The sequence below is a fragment of the Nicotiana tabacum genome, chromosome 23 (assembly GCF_000715075.1).
Source record: "Nicotiana tabacum cultivar K326 chromosome 23, ASM71507v2, whole genome shotgun sequence".
Taxonomy (NCBI): domain Eukaryota; kingdom Viridiplantae; phylum Streptophyta; class Magnoliopsida; order Solanales; family Solanaceae; genus Nicotiana; species Nicotiana tabacum.
The window spans coordinates 96,965,492-96,982,939 of NC_134102.1; the positions used below are offsets into that span (position 1 = coordinate 96,965,492).

Genomic DNA, 17,448 nt, shown 5'->3' on the forward strand with positions numbered 1-17,448 from the left:
ATTTCAGGTTAGATGAGATTAATCCAACTCTCTTTTTATTAATCATAAATAATATCTACGAATATTTGAGACTTCTCTGCTTCTATCTCATACTCTTAGAAGTTTTATAATTAAATTTACTAACACTTTCTAAAAAAAAAACTGAACTATTTCTTGCAATGCTGTTTCTAGATACTAAAGAAACACCTAAAGAAGAATTGGTAGACAGAGGAGTTTTATTAATTTGCTTCGGACCAAAAATTATGCTTTTTCGATATATAAAAATCTATGAGTTTCTCTATAAGGGCTAAATTATTTTCAGATAATAATCTAAAAGTAGCATGATCACTATCTACTGTGATAGTCTCTTCAGTAGTTTTAACTATTTATTTTAAACCTAATTTTTCAAAGGTACCTAGTTGGTATATAACCTTAGATTGGATTCTAGGAATCATCTATTTATTAAGAAGATCTAATTGTTGAGGCATATCATAATCTTCTTTCCTACATTTTTAATAGTAGTTTGCTTCCTAATGATATTCATTAGAGAAAACTGTGTTGAACTTAGAGTCTCGATATATTTATCAATTTTGTTTCTAGAAAGTTAAAACAAATCAACTTTGACTAACAGTTGAAACAAGTCTTCGTTATTTCGTGCAAAATATAAAGACTTTTCAAGTAGATATTATGAGCTACTCCCTGTTTTCATGAATTATATTTTTTATAAATGTTTGGGACTTTAAGTACTGCAACCTTGTTTTGATATTAGGACAAAATTCTAAAACTGTAGTGTTTTTTGTGTAATTTTCTAACATCTAATTAATTTTAATAAAAAATGACCGAATTGACCTTGATAAATAAAAGTTACCAAACAAGTTAGAACAAATAGAAATTTGATACTATATTCATCTCTTTTGATATCTGTCTTTCAAGAATTTTTCACACTTCTTAAGAAAGTTATTTAATAGTCTTATTTGCTTAAAATACCAGTTATTTCTCTTTTAAAGTTCTATTTATTCCATTTAACGAAGCAATAGAGATGAGTTTAAAGCAAATTTTATTTTATCTAAACGAATAAGCTCCCGTTTGACTATATATTTTGATAATTTTTTAAAATAATTTTAAAAATATTATTTGTTTATGAAGTATGATTAGTTTTTGAAGAAATTTAAAAATATTAAAAATTCAAATTCCCAAAAAATGATTTAAAAATTATTTTTCAAGATAATTTCAAAAAATCTTTTTTCAAGTTTCAATCAAATGTTAGAAAATTAGCAAAATACATAGTTTACCCATCAACCTTGCAGCGAAATTCATGTTACACACCTCTCTTTTACGGGAAACCTTTACACACTCAACCTTTCAAAAGTGTGTTTAAAACACACTACTTTTGACCAGATAGCACTTGCGTGTTTACACACAAAAAAACGAGTGAAACACGTAAAAAATCCCATTTTTTGTCTTCTCTCCCCATAGTAACCCCTCTGGTCTTCTTCCTCAAACCACCCTCCCCTCATCTTCTTCCCCAAATAGAATTTTTGAAAGAACATAAAATTTTAGATCTAAAATTGAGCGTTTTTTGTTGGTTTATTGCCCAAAATTTGTGAAAACTATTTATTTGTGATAGATCTAAAAGCTTTAACAGTAGTATTGAAGGTTTGGTGAAAATATTTAGAATCCACCATTGTTGGGGATCGAAAAAAGCTTGAAAATTTAATTGGGTCTTGTTGATTATTGGGTTGTTGAATTCAATTTGTTGCTCGATTATTTTCGACTAGTTGTTTAGATAGTGTGGTTGAATTTTGGTGTTGTTGAAAACTCTCTCACAAACAACTATGGTAGAAGCAGCAATGGTGCTTAAGATAGAAAATGGGAAGATGAAGAAGATGGATTTTAATTGTAATTTTTAATATTTTTTTTCTTTTTTAAAGTCAATGACAATGTCACGATTCTATTAGGGCGTAACTTTTACGTTATCTGAAAAATTAGTCAAGTACAAAAATAATATATCTTAAATATATTTTTGAAAAATAAATGTGTAAAAGATTTTTCGTGATCGTAAAGTGTATAACAGTTATTTTGCGCAAGGTCGATCAATAAATTATGTATTTTGCCTATAAAATTATAAGCGCTTTAACTCCATACATTTATATTTGTGGGTGGTTGGAGTTGGACGGCTAACGCACAGTTCGCTGAAAACTTTTCAATAGTCAAACTAAAGACAAAAAGGGGACCCAGATCTCGAAGCTTTTTGTTGTGTTAGGCAGCTCAATGGAAGCTTCATTAGAATCATTATTTTACTCTCCCACTTAGTTATTTTAATCAATTTGATGATGCTCTGTTCTTATACCCTATCTATATATTAAATTTTGTGGAATTGTCTTTTTGTTCACACTCTAATGTTGACCAAAGACTCAAAAATCAACCCATAATTCCTCCCCTCATTTTTCCCGACCGGCATGATCACCGGAATGTTGACCGGAAAGCAGTCATTTTATCTCATACTGCTACTGAACTTCATACCCATTTTGGTAAATTCACAATCTCCGGCCACCACCAATGAAAGTGATATTCTACTGAAGATAAAGCGTCAATGGGGAGACCCATTATCACTCAGCTCATGGAACTCTACTTCCTCGCCGTGTGATTGGCCGGAAATTGAGTGTTCTGATGACGGAAAAGTTACCGGAATAATACTTCAAGAAAAGGACATCACTGTCGAAATTCCGAGTTCCATTTGTGACCTCAAAAATCTTACTTTTCTCAATCTTGCTTTGAATTTTCTCCCGGGAAAGTTTCCAACTCTTCTATACAACTGTTCAAGTCTTGAACACTTGGACCTTTCTCAGAATTATTTTGTGGGTCCCATTCCGGCGGATATTCACCTGCTTCAGAAACTCAAGTATCTTGATTTGGGTGGTAACAACTTCACCGGAGATATCCCACCGACGATCGGAAATTTAACGGAGTTGGAGAGCTTGTACTTGCATATGAACTTGTTTGATGGAACATTTCCGGCAGAAATCGGAAATTTAACCAATCTTGAAAATCTGGGGTTGGCGTTTAATGGGTTTTCTCCGGCGAGAATACCGCCGGAGTTTGAGAAGCTGAAGAAAATGAAGTATTTTTGGATGAGACGGGCGAATTTGATTGGCGAAATTCCTGAAAGTTTCGGGAATTTTCAAAGTCTTGAGCATATTGATTTGGCTTATAACAATCTTGAAGGAGAAATTCCATCTGGATTGTTCTGGTTAAAGAATTTGACATATGCTTACTTGTACAGTAATCAGCTTTCGGGTTTGATTCCTGCGACTAATAAGTTGTCAAATTTGATTGAACTTGATATTTCAAATAACAAGTTGACTGGGAAAATCCCTGAAAGTTTTGGAGAATTGAAACAGTTGGAGATTCTGAATCTGTTTTCAAACGAATTATATGGCGAAATTCCACAAAGCATAGCCAAGATTCCAACTTTGAAGGAATTCAAAGTGTTCAGAAATAAATTGAATGGGAGTTTACCATCTGAAATGGGACTTCATTCAACGCTAGAAGCTTTTGAAGTTTCACAGAATTTGTTCACTGGAAATTTGCCTCAGCATTTGTGTGCTAAAGGGAATCTCTTTGGTGTGGTAGCTTATGTCAACAATTTATCTGGTGAAATACCAAAATCATTAGAAGCTTGTTCCACTTTACGTACGATCCAGCTCTATAAGAATCAGTTTGTTGGGGAAATTCCATCTGGTGTTTGGACTTTGGTTAATATGACAAGTTTGTTATTGAGTGATAACTTGTTTTCCGGGGAGTTACCGAGCAAAGTTGCATCCAATTTTACGCGGTTGGAGATCTATAACAACAAGTTTTCAGGTGAAATTCCAGTGGGAATATCTTCTTGGACTAGTTTGGTTGTACTTTTGGCGAGTAACAATTCATTCTCGGGGCAGATTCCAGTGGAGTTAACTAGTCTTTCTAAGCTAACTCGGATGGAGCTTGATGGGAATTTGTTGTCCGGAGAAATTCCGGCAAATATAACATCATGGAAATCTTTGGCAATTTTGGATCTTGCTAGGAACAAACTCTTTGGCAAAATTCCAGCAGCTATAGGTTTAATTCCTGATCTTGTTTCTCTAGATTTGTCTCAAAATCAATTTTCAGGTCCAATTCCACCTCAATTAGGTGTAAAGAGGATAACTAGCCTTAACCTATCTTCCAATCAACTTATCGGAAAAATCCCAGATGCATTTGCTAACTTAGCCTTTGAAAACAGTTTCTTGAACAATCCCAGCCTTTGTACCAGCAACTCACTTCCATATCTTCCAAATTGTAATGCCAAAGTCAGCAATTCAAAAAGATTGTCTCATAGAGTTCTAGCCCTGATTCTAGTCCTTGCAATCGCTGTTTTCCTATTTACTGTCCTATCGACCTTGTTCCTGGTCAGGGACTACAAGAGGAAGAAGCATAAGCGCGATGTTGCAAGTTGGAAGTTGACTTCATTCCAGAGGTTGGATTTCACTGAGGCAAACATTTTGTCAAGTTTGACTGAAAATAACATGATTGGAAGTGGCGGATCAGGAAAGGTGTACAAAATTTGCATTGGGAGATTGAATGAATACATTGCTGTGAAGAGGATTTGGAGTGATAGGAAAGTGGATTACAGGCTCGAGAGAGAATTCTTGGCTGAGGTTCAGATATTGGGATCAATTAGACATTCCAATATAGTCAAGTTATTGTGTTGTATTTCGAGCGAGGATTCAAAGTTGCTCGTCTATGAGTACATGGTAAATCACAGTCTTGATAGATGGCTTCATGGAAAGAAGAGAAGTTCATTGAATAATAAAGTCATGGATTGGCCAACAAGATTGGAGATTGCCATTGGATCTGCTCAAGGACTTTGCTACATGCACCATGATTGCACTCCACCAATCCTTCATCGCGATGTGAAATCCAGCAATATCTTATTGGATTCTGAATTCAAGGCAAAAATTGCTGATTTTGGCTTGGCTAAGCTCTTAGATAAGAAAGAAGAGCTTCACACCATGTCTGCTGTTGCTGGTTCATTTGGTTATATTGCTCCAGGTAAAAGCAAAATCCAAGCTTTGGGTCAATTTCTTTCATTATCAAAAGTACGACTAACGATGAATTTGTTTTGTTTGGTTACAGAGTATGCTTATACAACGAAAGTGAATGAGAAGATCGATATCTATAGCTTCGGGGTGGTGCTATTGGAGCTAGTGACAGGAAGACAACCAAATTTCGGGGAAGAGCATATGAGCCTAGCAGAATGGGCATGGAAGCAGCACGGAGAAGGGAACAATGCCATCGATAATATGTTAGATTCAGAGATCAAGGAAGCATGTTACTTGGAAGAAATGAAAACCGTGTTCAGACTCGGGCTTATATGCACGAGCAACTTACCTTCAAGTAGGCCTACCATGAAAGAGGTTTTGCAGATACTTCATCGATGCAAGAACTTCAGGAATTCCGCTGGAAAATCACCAGATAAAGAGTATGATGTTGCACCCCTCCTTGGCAACAACAGCGAAAAGTACATTGCAAGTTACAAGCGTATTAATTCTAATAAGGTAATAGATGATAGTGATGATGGTCTAATAATCTCCACACTGTAATATTACAGATAGTCTCATAATCTGAGTCTTTGTAAGAACAATAGAATATAGGTCTATAGAATAGTGCCACTAAGTACAAGTTTGAGCATGTTGTAAGTTAAGGATAGAAAACACTATAATAATGTTTTTCTTAGTGTATTTTTGCAAGTCGAATGAAATGCATCATTTAACTTTTGATAATCAAAAAGTGGAAAATTGCAAGTAGTCGAAAATGCCAATATAATCCGAGTAAACTGGCTCTAAGACTGTGTAGACTATAGTGCCACTGAGTAACATAATTTTTGAGCATGTAGTTTCTTTTGAAGCAGATCCACTTTTTCAGTTGCAGAGTCAGGGCATTGAAGTGGTACTTTATAACTAACACTTTAATCGTGTTATACGCGAGCAAATCCTAAGAAACATTACGATATAGACAGAAGCTCTCGAAGATATACTCATCATTGGACAGAAGTAAAAATCGAAAGAGGAAAAGAAAATCTTATTTTACTAAAAACAAGAATATTTCATTCCTGGATATATCACAGAAATTTACTACTCCCAGTATTCTGATAGCTCTTCTATGAAGAATGTTAAGTTTCTTGAGCACTCGCGCGTCCATTGGAATATCCACAATTCTATCCATCCTGTCTAAGCATCAAAATTCTCAAATATTTCCATTAAGTCCTTGAGAAGGTAAGGATTTGACTAGTGGGACGATCCGTCGCCCTATTTTGTAGACTCATTTTACCAGATTCTTTTATCTGGATCGAGAGTGAAGTCTGGAATAGAATAATGTCTCCATTTGCATAGGAATATAGATTGCTAGATACCTTATCCTCAGATGTCGGGAAAGTAACTACAAAGATACCAGATTTTTACTATAATCTTGTCAGTTAATAAAAATTTTAAACAAAGAAGGACCACCTACGAAGACCAAGGTTTCCTACATCACAATATAAGGAAATAAGTCTTTTCTAGACCCTCAAAATAGAAAAAAGTAGCCACTATCCTGTTTTACACTTTCTTTTTTCCCTTTTAAACATCCACAAGCTATTTTGGTTCTCAACAAATGAAGCAGACTACAACCACAATGTATACAGCGGTCTCTTCTCGATGCTGGCTCTTGACTGCAGCAATAAGCAGGACACTGGTTTAGCTTCAACTGGAGATTCACTGCAGGCACGGCTCCTGTTTTTTTCTTTTTTCCGTTTTCCTCCTTTTTTCTTTTTTCTTTTTTTTGGTTTTTTTTTTGGGGGGGGGGGGGGTTAGAAAGGCACAGATTCACATCTTCATCCAACTTCAAAGTGGGCCTGAAGACAAATCCACACGTCATAATCTGCAACCTCTTCTCACATTAAAATGTGAGCTTGAACTAATCCAAACACCTCACCAACCATCTTCCGAGCAAGCATTTTCAAAAACGCACTAGCTCTGAAACACGCCAATCTTTGGAACGCCTACCCAAATTCAAGCTGTTGATTCCAGACTCAACCTACTAGAAAGAAACCACGACAGGAACAAAGCAAGAAAGCATAAAGATAACATAGCCTATCAAATCGTAAAACACAGGGCCACAGAAACACATGCCTTATTGCAGGCTCCTGCACAGCCTCTGAGCTTGCCCCATCCTGCGATTCCATTGCCCTTGAGAGAGAATGGTTTGGCTAGAAAACAGAAAACGACAAACAATGAGTAAGTTCTCCATCCTGAAAATATACCAAATATAAAGCCAGATGCAGAGCAGTTCTTAGCACACCATGTACTATACATGTTTCATAGCTAATTAGGGAAGTAGGAAGTTAGCAGAACACACCAGCATGTATTGGTCAGAGACACGTGCGTAAAACCATCAAATTTAATTAATGATTTTTCAAAAACAAAGGAAGGGAAAATAAATAAAAAATTGCTTTTCGAGGAGCCGAGTATAGTCCAATCATAAATCCAAGATCATGACATATTCTCCAGCTCTTGTATTTTCAAGATTGGAATAGTCTCTGACATGCTCACAATCAAAGAACCCAACTTCATGAATTTTCCACTACACAGCTAGCTGATGATATGACCAGCTCTTCAATAGTCATAATAACCCTAACAAAAAGAAAATGAAATTGAACACTGGAAAATAGGTATGTGAACAGTAATAACAGAAACTCATATATGCAGTATAGCTTTGATGAAAAATTGGTAAAAATTAGACCAGAGACTTCTGCACTCCACCTGTGACTTCTCGGCCAAGCCATTACCCAAGACTCCATTCCCACTTAAACATCCATCCCCTAGTTGTGAAATCCGGTCAGCCAAGCTTATATCACCCTGAAAGGACTCTTAGCTCTCACTATCTTCAACACTTTCATAAATCACTGCCATCAGCTACAATTCAAGAGCCGAAACATGCAAACAGAGAGACTCACCTCGCAAGTGAGGTTCTGAATGTTGGAATTTGATACATGCACTCTTTCACCTCTTTCTGCGCAACCAGTCTGAACACCTGGTTCATTGAGCTGCCCAGTATTATCCTGATGAAGTGATCCCAAAATCTCCCCCTTCTCATCATTCTGCAACACCTGAAAAGTTTGGACATTTCTAGTGCAAATGTCTTGGAACGGACTACGCATCTCCTGGCTTGGGAAGGATTTTGTGTTAGAACTATCTAAATCAACTTCTCTGGGAAGTCCGGATAAAGTGGAATTCCTTGACATTGTATAATTTAAACTATCAGGTGCACAAATGGAACTGTCACTCAGAGAGGCATCGTTTCTGCTGCACCTATGTAATGAATTATCATCAGAACTGTCCCGTAGGCAAGAACTCTCGAGCTCCTTCTGTGACTCGTCAGAAATGATTATTTGTGATGATCCATCAGACCTACTAGAACCACCTAGAGGAGAAACAGACCCTATCCTTTGCGGACTGATAGAAGCACGTTTCCCTAGTTTTCCCCAATTTACACCAACTGTTTCAGCTTCCTGCTTCCTCTTCGGATGCCTTTCTTCAGGAGACATGCAGCCTCTAGCAACTTTCTCAGGAGTACTATGACTTGTATTCCTAGATTGACGTGGTCTCTTATACCCATCTGGAAAGACAAATGGAGGAATTTGCTTCCTCCGAACATGAGATACATAGATATCCATGCCTGGTCTCCAATAAGTGTACATGCTTACGTCTTGCTTAAACTCATCAACTGTGCCACGAATATCAAACTGCTGTCCTTCTTGCACTTTTACACCCTGTTTCCTCTGCAAGCCCATAAAAAAAGCACAATGTGGACATGGCTTAGACAAGTCTACAAATTCATTAGGATACGGATGGCACTGCAACATCCCATTTGTGTCACGCTCGATCTGAAATGCATCAAAGAAAAAGCATGAGTTCCAGCACTAGAATCACGACAATTGAATTAAAAAATTTCCCTCCAGAATTCCTTCTTTTTCCCTTTAGTGCTTACAATTCTCATCGACATAATAAACCAAAGAAAACAAAATATCATTATCCCAACAACTGAATTCGATTTTAACCTCCCAAAGTTCTTTCTTTTCCCTTTAGTGCTTACAATTCTCACCTTTAGTGTTAGTTGTCTAAGCCGGGATTCCACCCAGCCTCTCCAAGCTAGCAAATCATCACTATCTGCCGCTACAATGTCAACCTGCAGATAGTTTTTGTACACCTCAAAGAAAAGATAATGCTCAAAAAGCGCAGCCCACTGTGCTTTATTCAACTCTATCTCCTGGATGAAAGAACCAAGTAAAAAAAGCAAGACTACCAATCAAAATGGGTGAGTACAGTGAAAACAGAAGAAAACAACACTGAATTTTAAGCCATACCTCACAAATCTTGTTACCAAACTGAAACTGGTCCATCATTACTCGAAGAGTACTTGGCGAGACATTATAGCTGGAGTTCATGCAAGGATAAGCAGGAGTTATAATTGGCATATGATGAGTTCGGTCTTTTGGATTCTTGCGAGGATCCCAAACAAGAAAACCAAGTTCATCCTCTTCAATTGGGCATAGCATCACTGGATTTGGCCAACGCCATTGTGTATAAACTCTGAAGAACCTAGAAACAAGCATACTGGGGACGGCATTAGGATAAAACTGGCAAATGCGAGCAACCAAAAGAGCCCAATTGACACCACCGAGAAATCCGGTAACCTGAATAAAAGGGTGCACAAGGAGAAAGCAGAAAATCATGTTCACTAACTGACCAGCTTATGAATACTATAGACAAACCAGTGAGGGGGTTGAAGGAATAAGAACTCACATTGGAATAAACACCACGCCTTTTTGCCCAAAACTTGAGACATCTAAGAGTCGTGCGGAAGTGCTACCAAATTTTGAAAAAAAACATGGAAATTCAATGGTAATTTAAAGACACCATAACACGAGGAAAAAGTAGGATTACCTCAGCATTAGGTACTAGTTTCAATATTTGATCAGCAACCCGGCACCCATTGAGACTTCGAACAGTTGGCTCATCCACACTGTAGAGTACAGATCGATCTGAGATATCTAAATCCTGTTAACATACGAATTACAAGTCCGAGTTAAATGCAATTCACAGCACATCAAACTTTCAAGTAACAATATTCAACTACAACATGAATGAATACCTCTAATGTTCGGAAGGACATGAAACAAGGCAGACAAAGTACACATTTAAATAAGACAGTAATGAAGAAGCTGCTATACATCCACATTGATCAACTGAAACTATAAGGACTAATTCTCCATGAATTAGATACGACAGTAACGACCTTTAAATTCTAAAGCTTTTCAACATAAGGAAAATCTACTAAATAAAGGATATAATCCAACAGAAGAATGTTCCAACTTACTTCAGGGACAACTAAGAGAGATATACTTGCATAAAGGAGATCAACAGATATTCCTTGAAATTTGAATTTCATAACTGGGACATGAGCATCAGGAACTGGTTGAAGTTCACTAACTTCTTCCTTTTCAGCCAAAATATCATGCAGAATGATAAAGAAATCTTCCTGCAGAGAAAACAAGAGGAGAACAACTATCATGAATGATTATGATGAATCATCAGACGGAGAAAAGTTTTGACCAGTACATGGGACTCACATCACGGTTGACATAAGAGGGACCAACACACAATGTGTCTATGTCAGCTCCAGGCCCATGAACCTGAAAACATACAAAAAAAATTATCAGCTATAAAGCATACGATGCTGTGACCATCAACAATGAAATAGTGACCCACAGGCCATTCAGGTAATAAAAACAAAAAATAAAGAACTTCGGCATACTATCGGAATAACATACATATTGTGATTGCATTTCTTTAGATACATGAATCTATTTCTAGTCCAATAACTACTTAACAAGATGCCAAACATCTGATTTCTAATGCTCATGTGGAAAAACCTGGAACTGAAACCAAAGAAAGACCTACTAGCTGCAACTTTAGCACCTAGTACCTAGATACCTTCATTTTTATTCCCAGTCACCCTATTATCCCAACCCTCAAGAACCCTTGGCTTTAAAGCAGGTTACTTTCATATAGTTTATGAACAATGCATTAATAAGCAAATAATTAAGTTAATTCACAAAGAGCAAAATACTGAAAAAATCAAGTGCTGAAACATGACTTACTCCTAGCCGATAAGAACCGAAAGTGAATATGATAGCATTTGCATCCTCCACCATTTGATCAGTGTAGCCTCTCTGGTGAGTCAATTCTTTCACCCATGATTTTACAATCTACAGAACAATAGTAACCAGTCATTACAGCTTCTTCGCAATTAAATTACATCTGACCAATAGAAACATCAAGCACGTTAATAATGACCTAATATGATCCATGTGTACGGTGTACTAGCACCAACTCTCCAGTTTGATTATCCCATTTCATGGTCAAATTTACTCAATATTCAAAGTGAAATTCAAACCACTTGGCTCATTTCCTCTTTACAACTGAAAATCAGAAATTACATAAAAATGCCAAAACAAGCATACTTTTTCCATCAAAAGATGCTTGAGAAACTTTAACCAAAGATAAGAAATTTCTCATAAGTCAACTTATTCGATCAAGGGGAATAGATAATACTCTGCCGATTGTCACCTCGTGTCATGCCAAAAGCACAATTAGAAACAACTTCAAGCCAAAGTTGTTTTGAAGATTAAGTTAAGTAATCACCCTCCACCAAAATGAGGTTAAAATTTTTGTCACATAAAGGGACAGATGTGGTAGGATGAGTAAATGATTTAGCAAACTTAGAAGACTGTGAATGTACAGCATGTATCTAGCTCATGCATAAGAATTTTGTGCCTAAAAAAGCTTCAAGGAATTAGCTGACTCATCTGCAAGCCTATCCCAACACCAATGAGTATGGAGAACAAACGAGTTATAGGCTACATATTGTAGGTGCACTCAAATCCAGTAAATTCTAGCTACATATGGTAGGTTTACAATTAAAAAAAACTAGGAAGAAATCTTGAACAACCAGAGCTTAGTTCAACTCGGCTAGATTACACCCTATCTAAAATCACCCGAATACCAAGCGCAAATGCTTTTGACACTACCATCAGTTTGCTTTTATTGATATGGTTTGATTCCCACACTCATATCCTATTGGACACCAATAGGACACTAGCCCCAATCTCATTTAGCTTCTTCATTTGGGTGGTTAAAAAAGTTCTCTCTCGACTGAAGAGGAATACTAGAATTCAGATAACTAAAGTTCTTATTTTCTATATCTTCTTTTTCTCCTTATTAATTTCACAGTCAAATTCAAAGAAGAAAACGTTTTTGATGGCTTTATGCCTTACTGTCCGAAGCACGCACTTCTTCAAAGTTGCTTCGCTTCATTCACACAATGCGAAAACCCCTCACTTCCCATTGATTAATTGCTGCAAGCACGACAATCGCTTTTTTAAGGAAAATATGAATTTCAAAAAGCACAACAATCAATTTCAATATTGTATGAAAAATTACACACAATACTGTTTTATAATTACAAATCATACCTGACCAACTTGTAACTACCCTCTCACAGCTATTAGAGATGAAACATTCGTATTTTCTTTAATTTTAGGTCTACAAAATGTCCCATCACGAATGGTTTACTCTTTTTCTTGGTTGGTTCATGGGTAGTGGTGAGACTCAAACTCAAGGCCTTCGGTTGCTCTCATATCATATAAAAAGAGAAAAGAGCATCTTACTCATGATTTGGTCAGCCCAGACGGTTTCAAACAAAACATTCATATGTGTGTGTGTGTGTGCGCGCGCGCGCGCACAATGATCGTTCAATGAACTCACCAAAAAATGATTGTCCAATAAGGAAAAAAATCTAATGTAAAGCACACATTCTATATATATATATATATATATATATGTGTGTGTGTGTGTGTGTGTGTGTGTGTGTTTGTGTGTGTACATCGTTCCATGAAGTTACCAAAAAATGATTGGCCAATAAGGAAAAAAATCTAATGTAAAGCACACATTTACCAGATTGAGTTGTGTGAACTGTCTCATTTAAAAGGTTTTTTAATCAAGCTCATCTAAAAGCTCCTCAACATGTATTAAAGCCTTGATAACCTTGGAAGTGAGTTAATAGCTTATGCCTACTGGCAGATGACCTTGTCTGCCTTGCCGGCTATAATTTTCTTTATTTTCATAACGTCACTACTTTATTCTTCTATGTGGAATCTGGTAACTGTTCTAGCGGGCACCACACTTATTTTTAGTGACCAAAGGCAATCAAATCTTAGCTTATTTGAGTTGTATGAGCCTTCTCTTCTAAAAGCTCTTCTTTTTTAATCAAGCTCATCTAAAAGCTCATCAACATGTATTAAAGCCTTAATGCTTTTGAGAGCGAGTTAAGTAGCTTATGCCTACCCGCAAATGGCCTTATACGCCCTTCCAGCTAAAATTTTCTTTACTTTCATAGCTTCTCTTTTCTTCTCTATCTTTATCTTGTAACCATTCTAGCAGCACCACTCTTATTCTCAAGGACCCAAAGCACCATGCCAGTTTTCAATGTCGCACATACCTCTTTCATTAGTCATTCCAGCAGCATGCGCCTCTTTTCAGAGATCGTTCCAGTGACACATCATTTTTTGCAATAACCATCTCCGCAACACCCTGCCTTTTTCCAATAAGAGTACCGCCAAAACCACCTTTCCCAACTGCTACTCCGGGAACAAAACTTTCACGCAAAATTCCTGTTATCAGAACTTTTCCAGCTACTTTAAAGACAAGTTCTCGCGCAACTATTTTTTTTAATATTTCAAAGTAAGCAAACTAATATCGATTACCCCACTTAAGTTTGACGGAACGTATAAGAAAGTACAGTATGTTAAAATGGTAGAATTTGACATTAAAAGAGTTAGGTTCCTCAGTTAGTTATGTGTTGGAATGAGTATTTTGTATATAAAACTAATATATAGATACATCTTTTATCAGAAAATTATTTGATTAGTTGCTGATAAGAATTTTCTTTTCTCTTCCTCTCTTTTCTTTTCACACAGGTTCTATGGTACAACATCAAATGATATTGAACTTGGAACAAAAATTCTTTCACTTTAACAATAGCTACACAGCTTTTGTTTTCTATTGTATTCTGCCATGCACTCTACCTAGGAGTGGCAAACGGTAGGGTCGGGTCGGATATTGTTCGGGTCGAAAACGAGTAATGAAAAACAGATAAATTATCCGACCCGGCCCATATTTAATACAGATAAAAAAAAACGGGTTAACCGGCGGATAATATTCCATGACTTCTTGAATATGATCACTTTTGGAAGAATTCCTAATCTCTCAAACTTGAGGAACTCCCAATTTGAGGCTTTACAAATGTAAAAGTTAAACTCATTAGTTATCCATTGGTTACCTATTGGTTATCCATTTTCTAAACGGATAATATGGTCTTATCCATATTTGACCCCTCGGGGTAGGGGTAAGGTCTGTGTACATACTACCCTCCCCAGACCCCACTAGTGGGATTTCACTGGGTCGTTGTTGTTGTTGTTATCCATATTTGACCCGTTTTTAAAAAGTTCATTATCCAACCCATTTTTTAGTGGATAATATCGGTGGTCAACTATTTTCGTTTAACCATTTTGCCACCACTAACTCTAACCATCACCATGTAAAAGTACAAAACAACGATATGGCTTGAATTCAACCCCAATCACTAAGGCTCTAAATATATTCTGCCAGGGATCCTATTTTCTATCCCATACTTCTTTTCCTACTAAATCCTTAGAAGAAGGAATAATCCAAAGCGCAATAAAACCCAAAGTCATCTAATTTTTACAAACCCTTTAGGATGAAGAGCTGGCCGACAAGTATGGACTCCCTGATTATTTGCAATGACCTCAAAAACAGTTGTTTTATTTCAGAGCTCAACAAGAAAGTCTTCACTTATTCAATTCCACCCTAAACTAAGAACTGAAACCAAAGGCTAAAAATCAGCATGCCCAACGCAAAAAGAAAAGATCTTTTTAACTTCTCATACAGTTTTCCATTTGCTAAAACCTATATGAACTTATAATACAATAAAAAGCTGCTGAAACCAAAGGCTAAAAATCAACATGCCCAACGCAAAAAGAAAAGATCTTTTTAACTTCTCATACAGTTTTCCTTTTGCTAAAACCTATATGAACTTGTAATACAATAAAAAGCTGCAAACCAAACACATGCTAACAACTCATGCAAAAACCAAATCAAAATTACTGCAACAGATTAAGTCAATACTCTACTAAGCTTCAAAAATTTACCTGATCAAGCTGACGCAGCACCTCTTCTCTCCTTTCTGTTTCTTCCTCGCTCTCATACAACCCTGAGTCCTTCAAAAACTACCCCAAAAAAACTCAAAATTCAGTACAAATTCATAGGCAAAATTAAATTTTTATTATATGAACGCAGAAAAGAGTGAAAAGGGGAAAAAAGTTCACACCTTTTCTAATGCTGCATTTCTTTGAAGATCTGCATCGGTGGGCCCCGCACTAGACAAAGGCTTCGTGACACCATACTTCTTCGGCGGCGGTGGCGCCGCCTCTGGTCGCGGCGGCGTTAAGCTCTCGGAACCCACCATCAATTTCCAAAAAAAAAAACTCAGAAAATCAACGAATTACGAAATCAATAAAAGACCCAAAATCAAAACTTTACAGATCAGGCCCACAAAGTGGCCAAACGAGAAATTGAGTGAAAAATGTGCGGAATTTCATATCTGTTTCGACTGGAAGAAGAACAAATCAAAACCCTAAATATGAAAGAAAAGGCATCTGTGTGTGTGTGTGTGTGTGTGTGTGTGTGTGTGTGTGAGAGAGAGAGAGAGAGAGAGAGAGAGAGAGAGAGAGAGAGAGAGAGAGAGAGAGAGAGATCTGGGGAGAAAGAAAAGGGTGGAAGTGGAGAAGATGGGAAAAGTGGTCAATGAAAGCGGTATTGGGGTTTTCCGGGGGTGGTTGAGCCCAAGGCAAATCTTTTGGATTAGTTGTCAAATTGGTCAAATAATTATAGTACTATTGTTTTCTAATAATCTTCCATATCCAACTGGTCTTCTCATATTTACTGCAGCTTAATACTTTATTATAGTGGGACTACTTTTTTTAAAAAAAATTAACTTTTTTTTCTTTTTGTGAATGGTGTGTTCTTTTCCTTTTTTATAATGGTGATATTTAATATTTTCTCTGTTTCACTTTAATTGATTTTTTATGTTTTTATATATACTAAAAAGATCTATCTTTTAGTATTAATTAACAATAAAATTGATCGTATTAATTTTAATTTGTTCATTAGAAATACAACAAATAATCTTAGAAAACTTTGAAAAAAATAAGATAATTCCTTTTTATTATGTGAAAAAAGTTAAATATTACGGACCACAATAAAAAGCTATAAAATCAATTAAAGTAGATCGAAGAAAGTATCTTTTACTAATATTATCAAATAACTCTATCCATCTAAAATTTAAATAAATAAAAAGTATCATCTAGTATTTTTTTACATTGGTTGTGTGTATTTTTCTCTATTTGGAGAAAAGATTAAAGAGGGAGATATTTGTGGATACACAAAATATATATTGAGACAAAAAGTTGTGGACCAGGATAAATGTTAAAAACGTTTTCCATAGACTTCGATGCCGATCCATGACGAATGATTTGCGCTGCAACCTTTCTGTCTTGTTTTGCTTATTGCTATTTAGCCAAGAAAAAAACAAAGTTTTAAAAAATGAGTGTGAAAGCATTTCGCTGAGTTGTTCTCCATTTCTTTCAAGATCTTTTGTATTTTAATTACTATAGACTATAAATCTGTTTCATTAGTTTCTAGTGCGTTGTGCATATATGCCGAGTCATGTATTATACGATTTTATAAAATAATATTTATATTATCAAAATAAAACTTTGAGTAAATAATTATACATAAATGAATTGAGTACAAGTTTATGAGAATGATCAATAATGTAAATTGTCATGTGACTACTTGTTTGTCGAAGTCAAGCATTGGATATTGTCTGAACCTACGAAGATTAAACAATTAAATTTTAATTAGATATGTTTGCGTGTTTTTACTTATTTTGATTTCATGAGTTACACGACACGTAATAACGTAGCTCATGTCCTCGCCTAATATTCATTGTAATTCACCTACACTTGTTCCCTTCTTGTATTCCAGATCTTATATATGTATGTGTATCTAATATGCAATATATGCGAAGAAGAATTAGTGTCTTGTGTTCTGTGGTATAGTCAATGGTGTGCGTTGTTTGTTCATACAGCAGAGGAATTGTTGTCAGAGAGTGTCTTGGCACAAATTTTTGTGCAATCTTACAAGAACGGTTGCTGGACAAGGCCATGAAATACATTTGGTCTAATGCATTACTATTAACAAAAACAGA

The 17,448-nt window shown here is 36.0% G+C and overlaps 2 protein-coding genes across 4 annotated transcripts; one reads left to right on the top strand and one right to left on the bottom strand.

Annotated features, from left to right (window-relative positions):
• Nucleotides 1-2,128: 2,128 nt before the first annotated feature.
• On the top strand, nucleotides 2,129-5,804 carry LOC107798498 (uncharacterized). The gene is made up of 2 exons (XM_016621502.2): nucleotides 2,129-5,052; nucleotides 5,137-5,804. The coding sequence occupies exons 1-2, from the start codon at nucleotides 2,439-2,441 to the stop codon at nucleotides 5,601-5,603; spliced, it is 3,081 nt and encodes a 1,026-aa protein (XP_016476988.1). The 5' UTR covers nucleotides 2,129-2,438; the 3' UTR covers nucleotides 5,604-5,804.
• A 631-nt stretch (nucleotides 5,805-6,435) lies between these two features.
• Nucleotides 6,436-16,114, bottom strand: LOC107798497 (nuclear poly(A) polymerase 4-like). Of its 3 annotated transcripts, none has more exons than XM_016621501.2 (13): nucleotides 15,508-16,114; nucleotides 15,329-15,406; nucleotides 11,201-11,308; nucleotides 10,670-10,732; nucleotides 10,417-10,578; nucleotides 9,984-10,097; nucleotides 9,843-9,905; nucleotides 9,404-9,733; nucleotides 9,142-9,306; nucleotides 7,994-8,923; nucleotides 7,800-7,895; nucleotides 7,170-7,246; nucleotides 6,436-7,074 (listed from the first exon to the last, which is right to left on the bottom strand). In XM_016621501.2, exons 1-13 carry the CDS (start codon nucleotides 15,643-15,645, stop codon nucleotides 7,050-7,052), a joined length of 2,349 nt encoding a protein of 782 aa, XP_016476987.2. In that variant the 5' UTR covers nucleotides 15,646-16,114; the 3' UTR covers nucleotides 6,436-7,049. The 3 variants fall into 3 exon arrangements, with proteins under 3 accessions (XP_016476987.2, XP_075102424.1, XP_075102425.1); XM_075246324.1 differs by having other exon boundaries at nucleotides 6,910-7,077; XM_075246323.1 differs by having other exon boundaries at nucleotides 6,436-7,246.
• Between the last annotated feature and the right edge of the window lie 1,334 nt (nucleotides 16,115-17,448).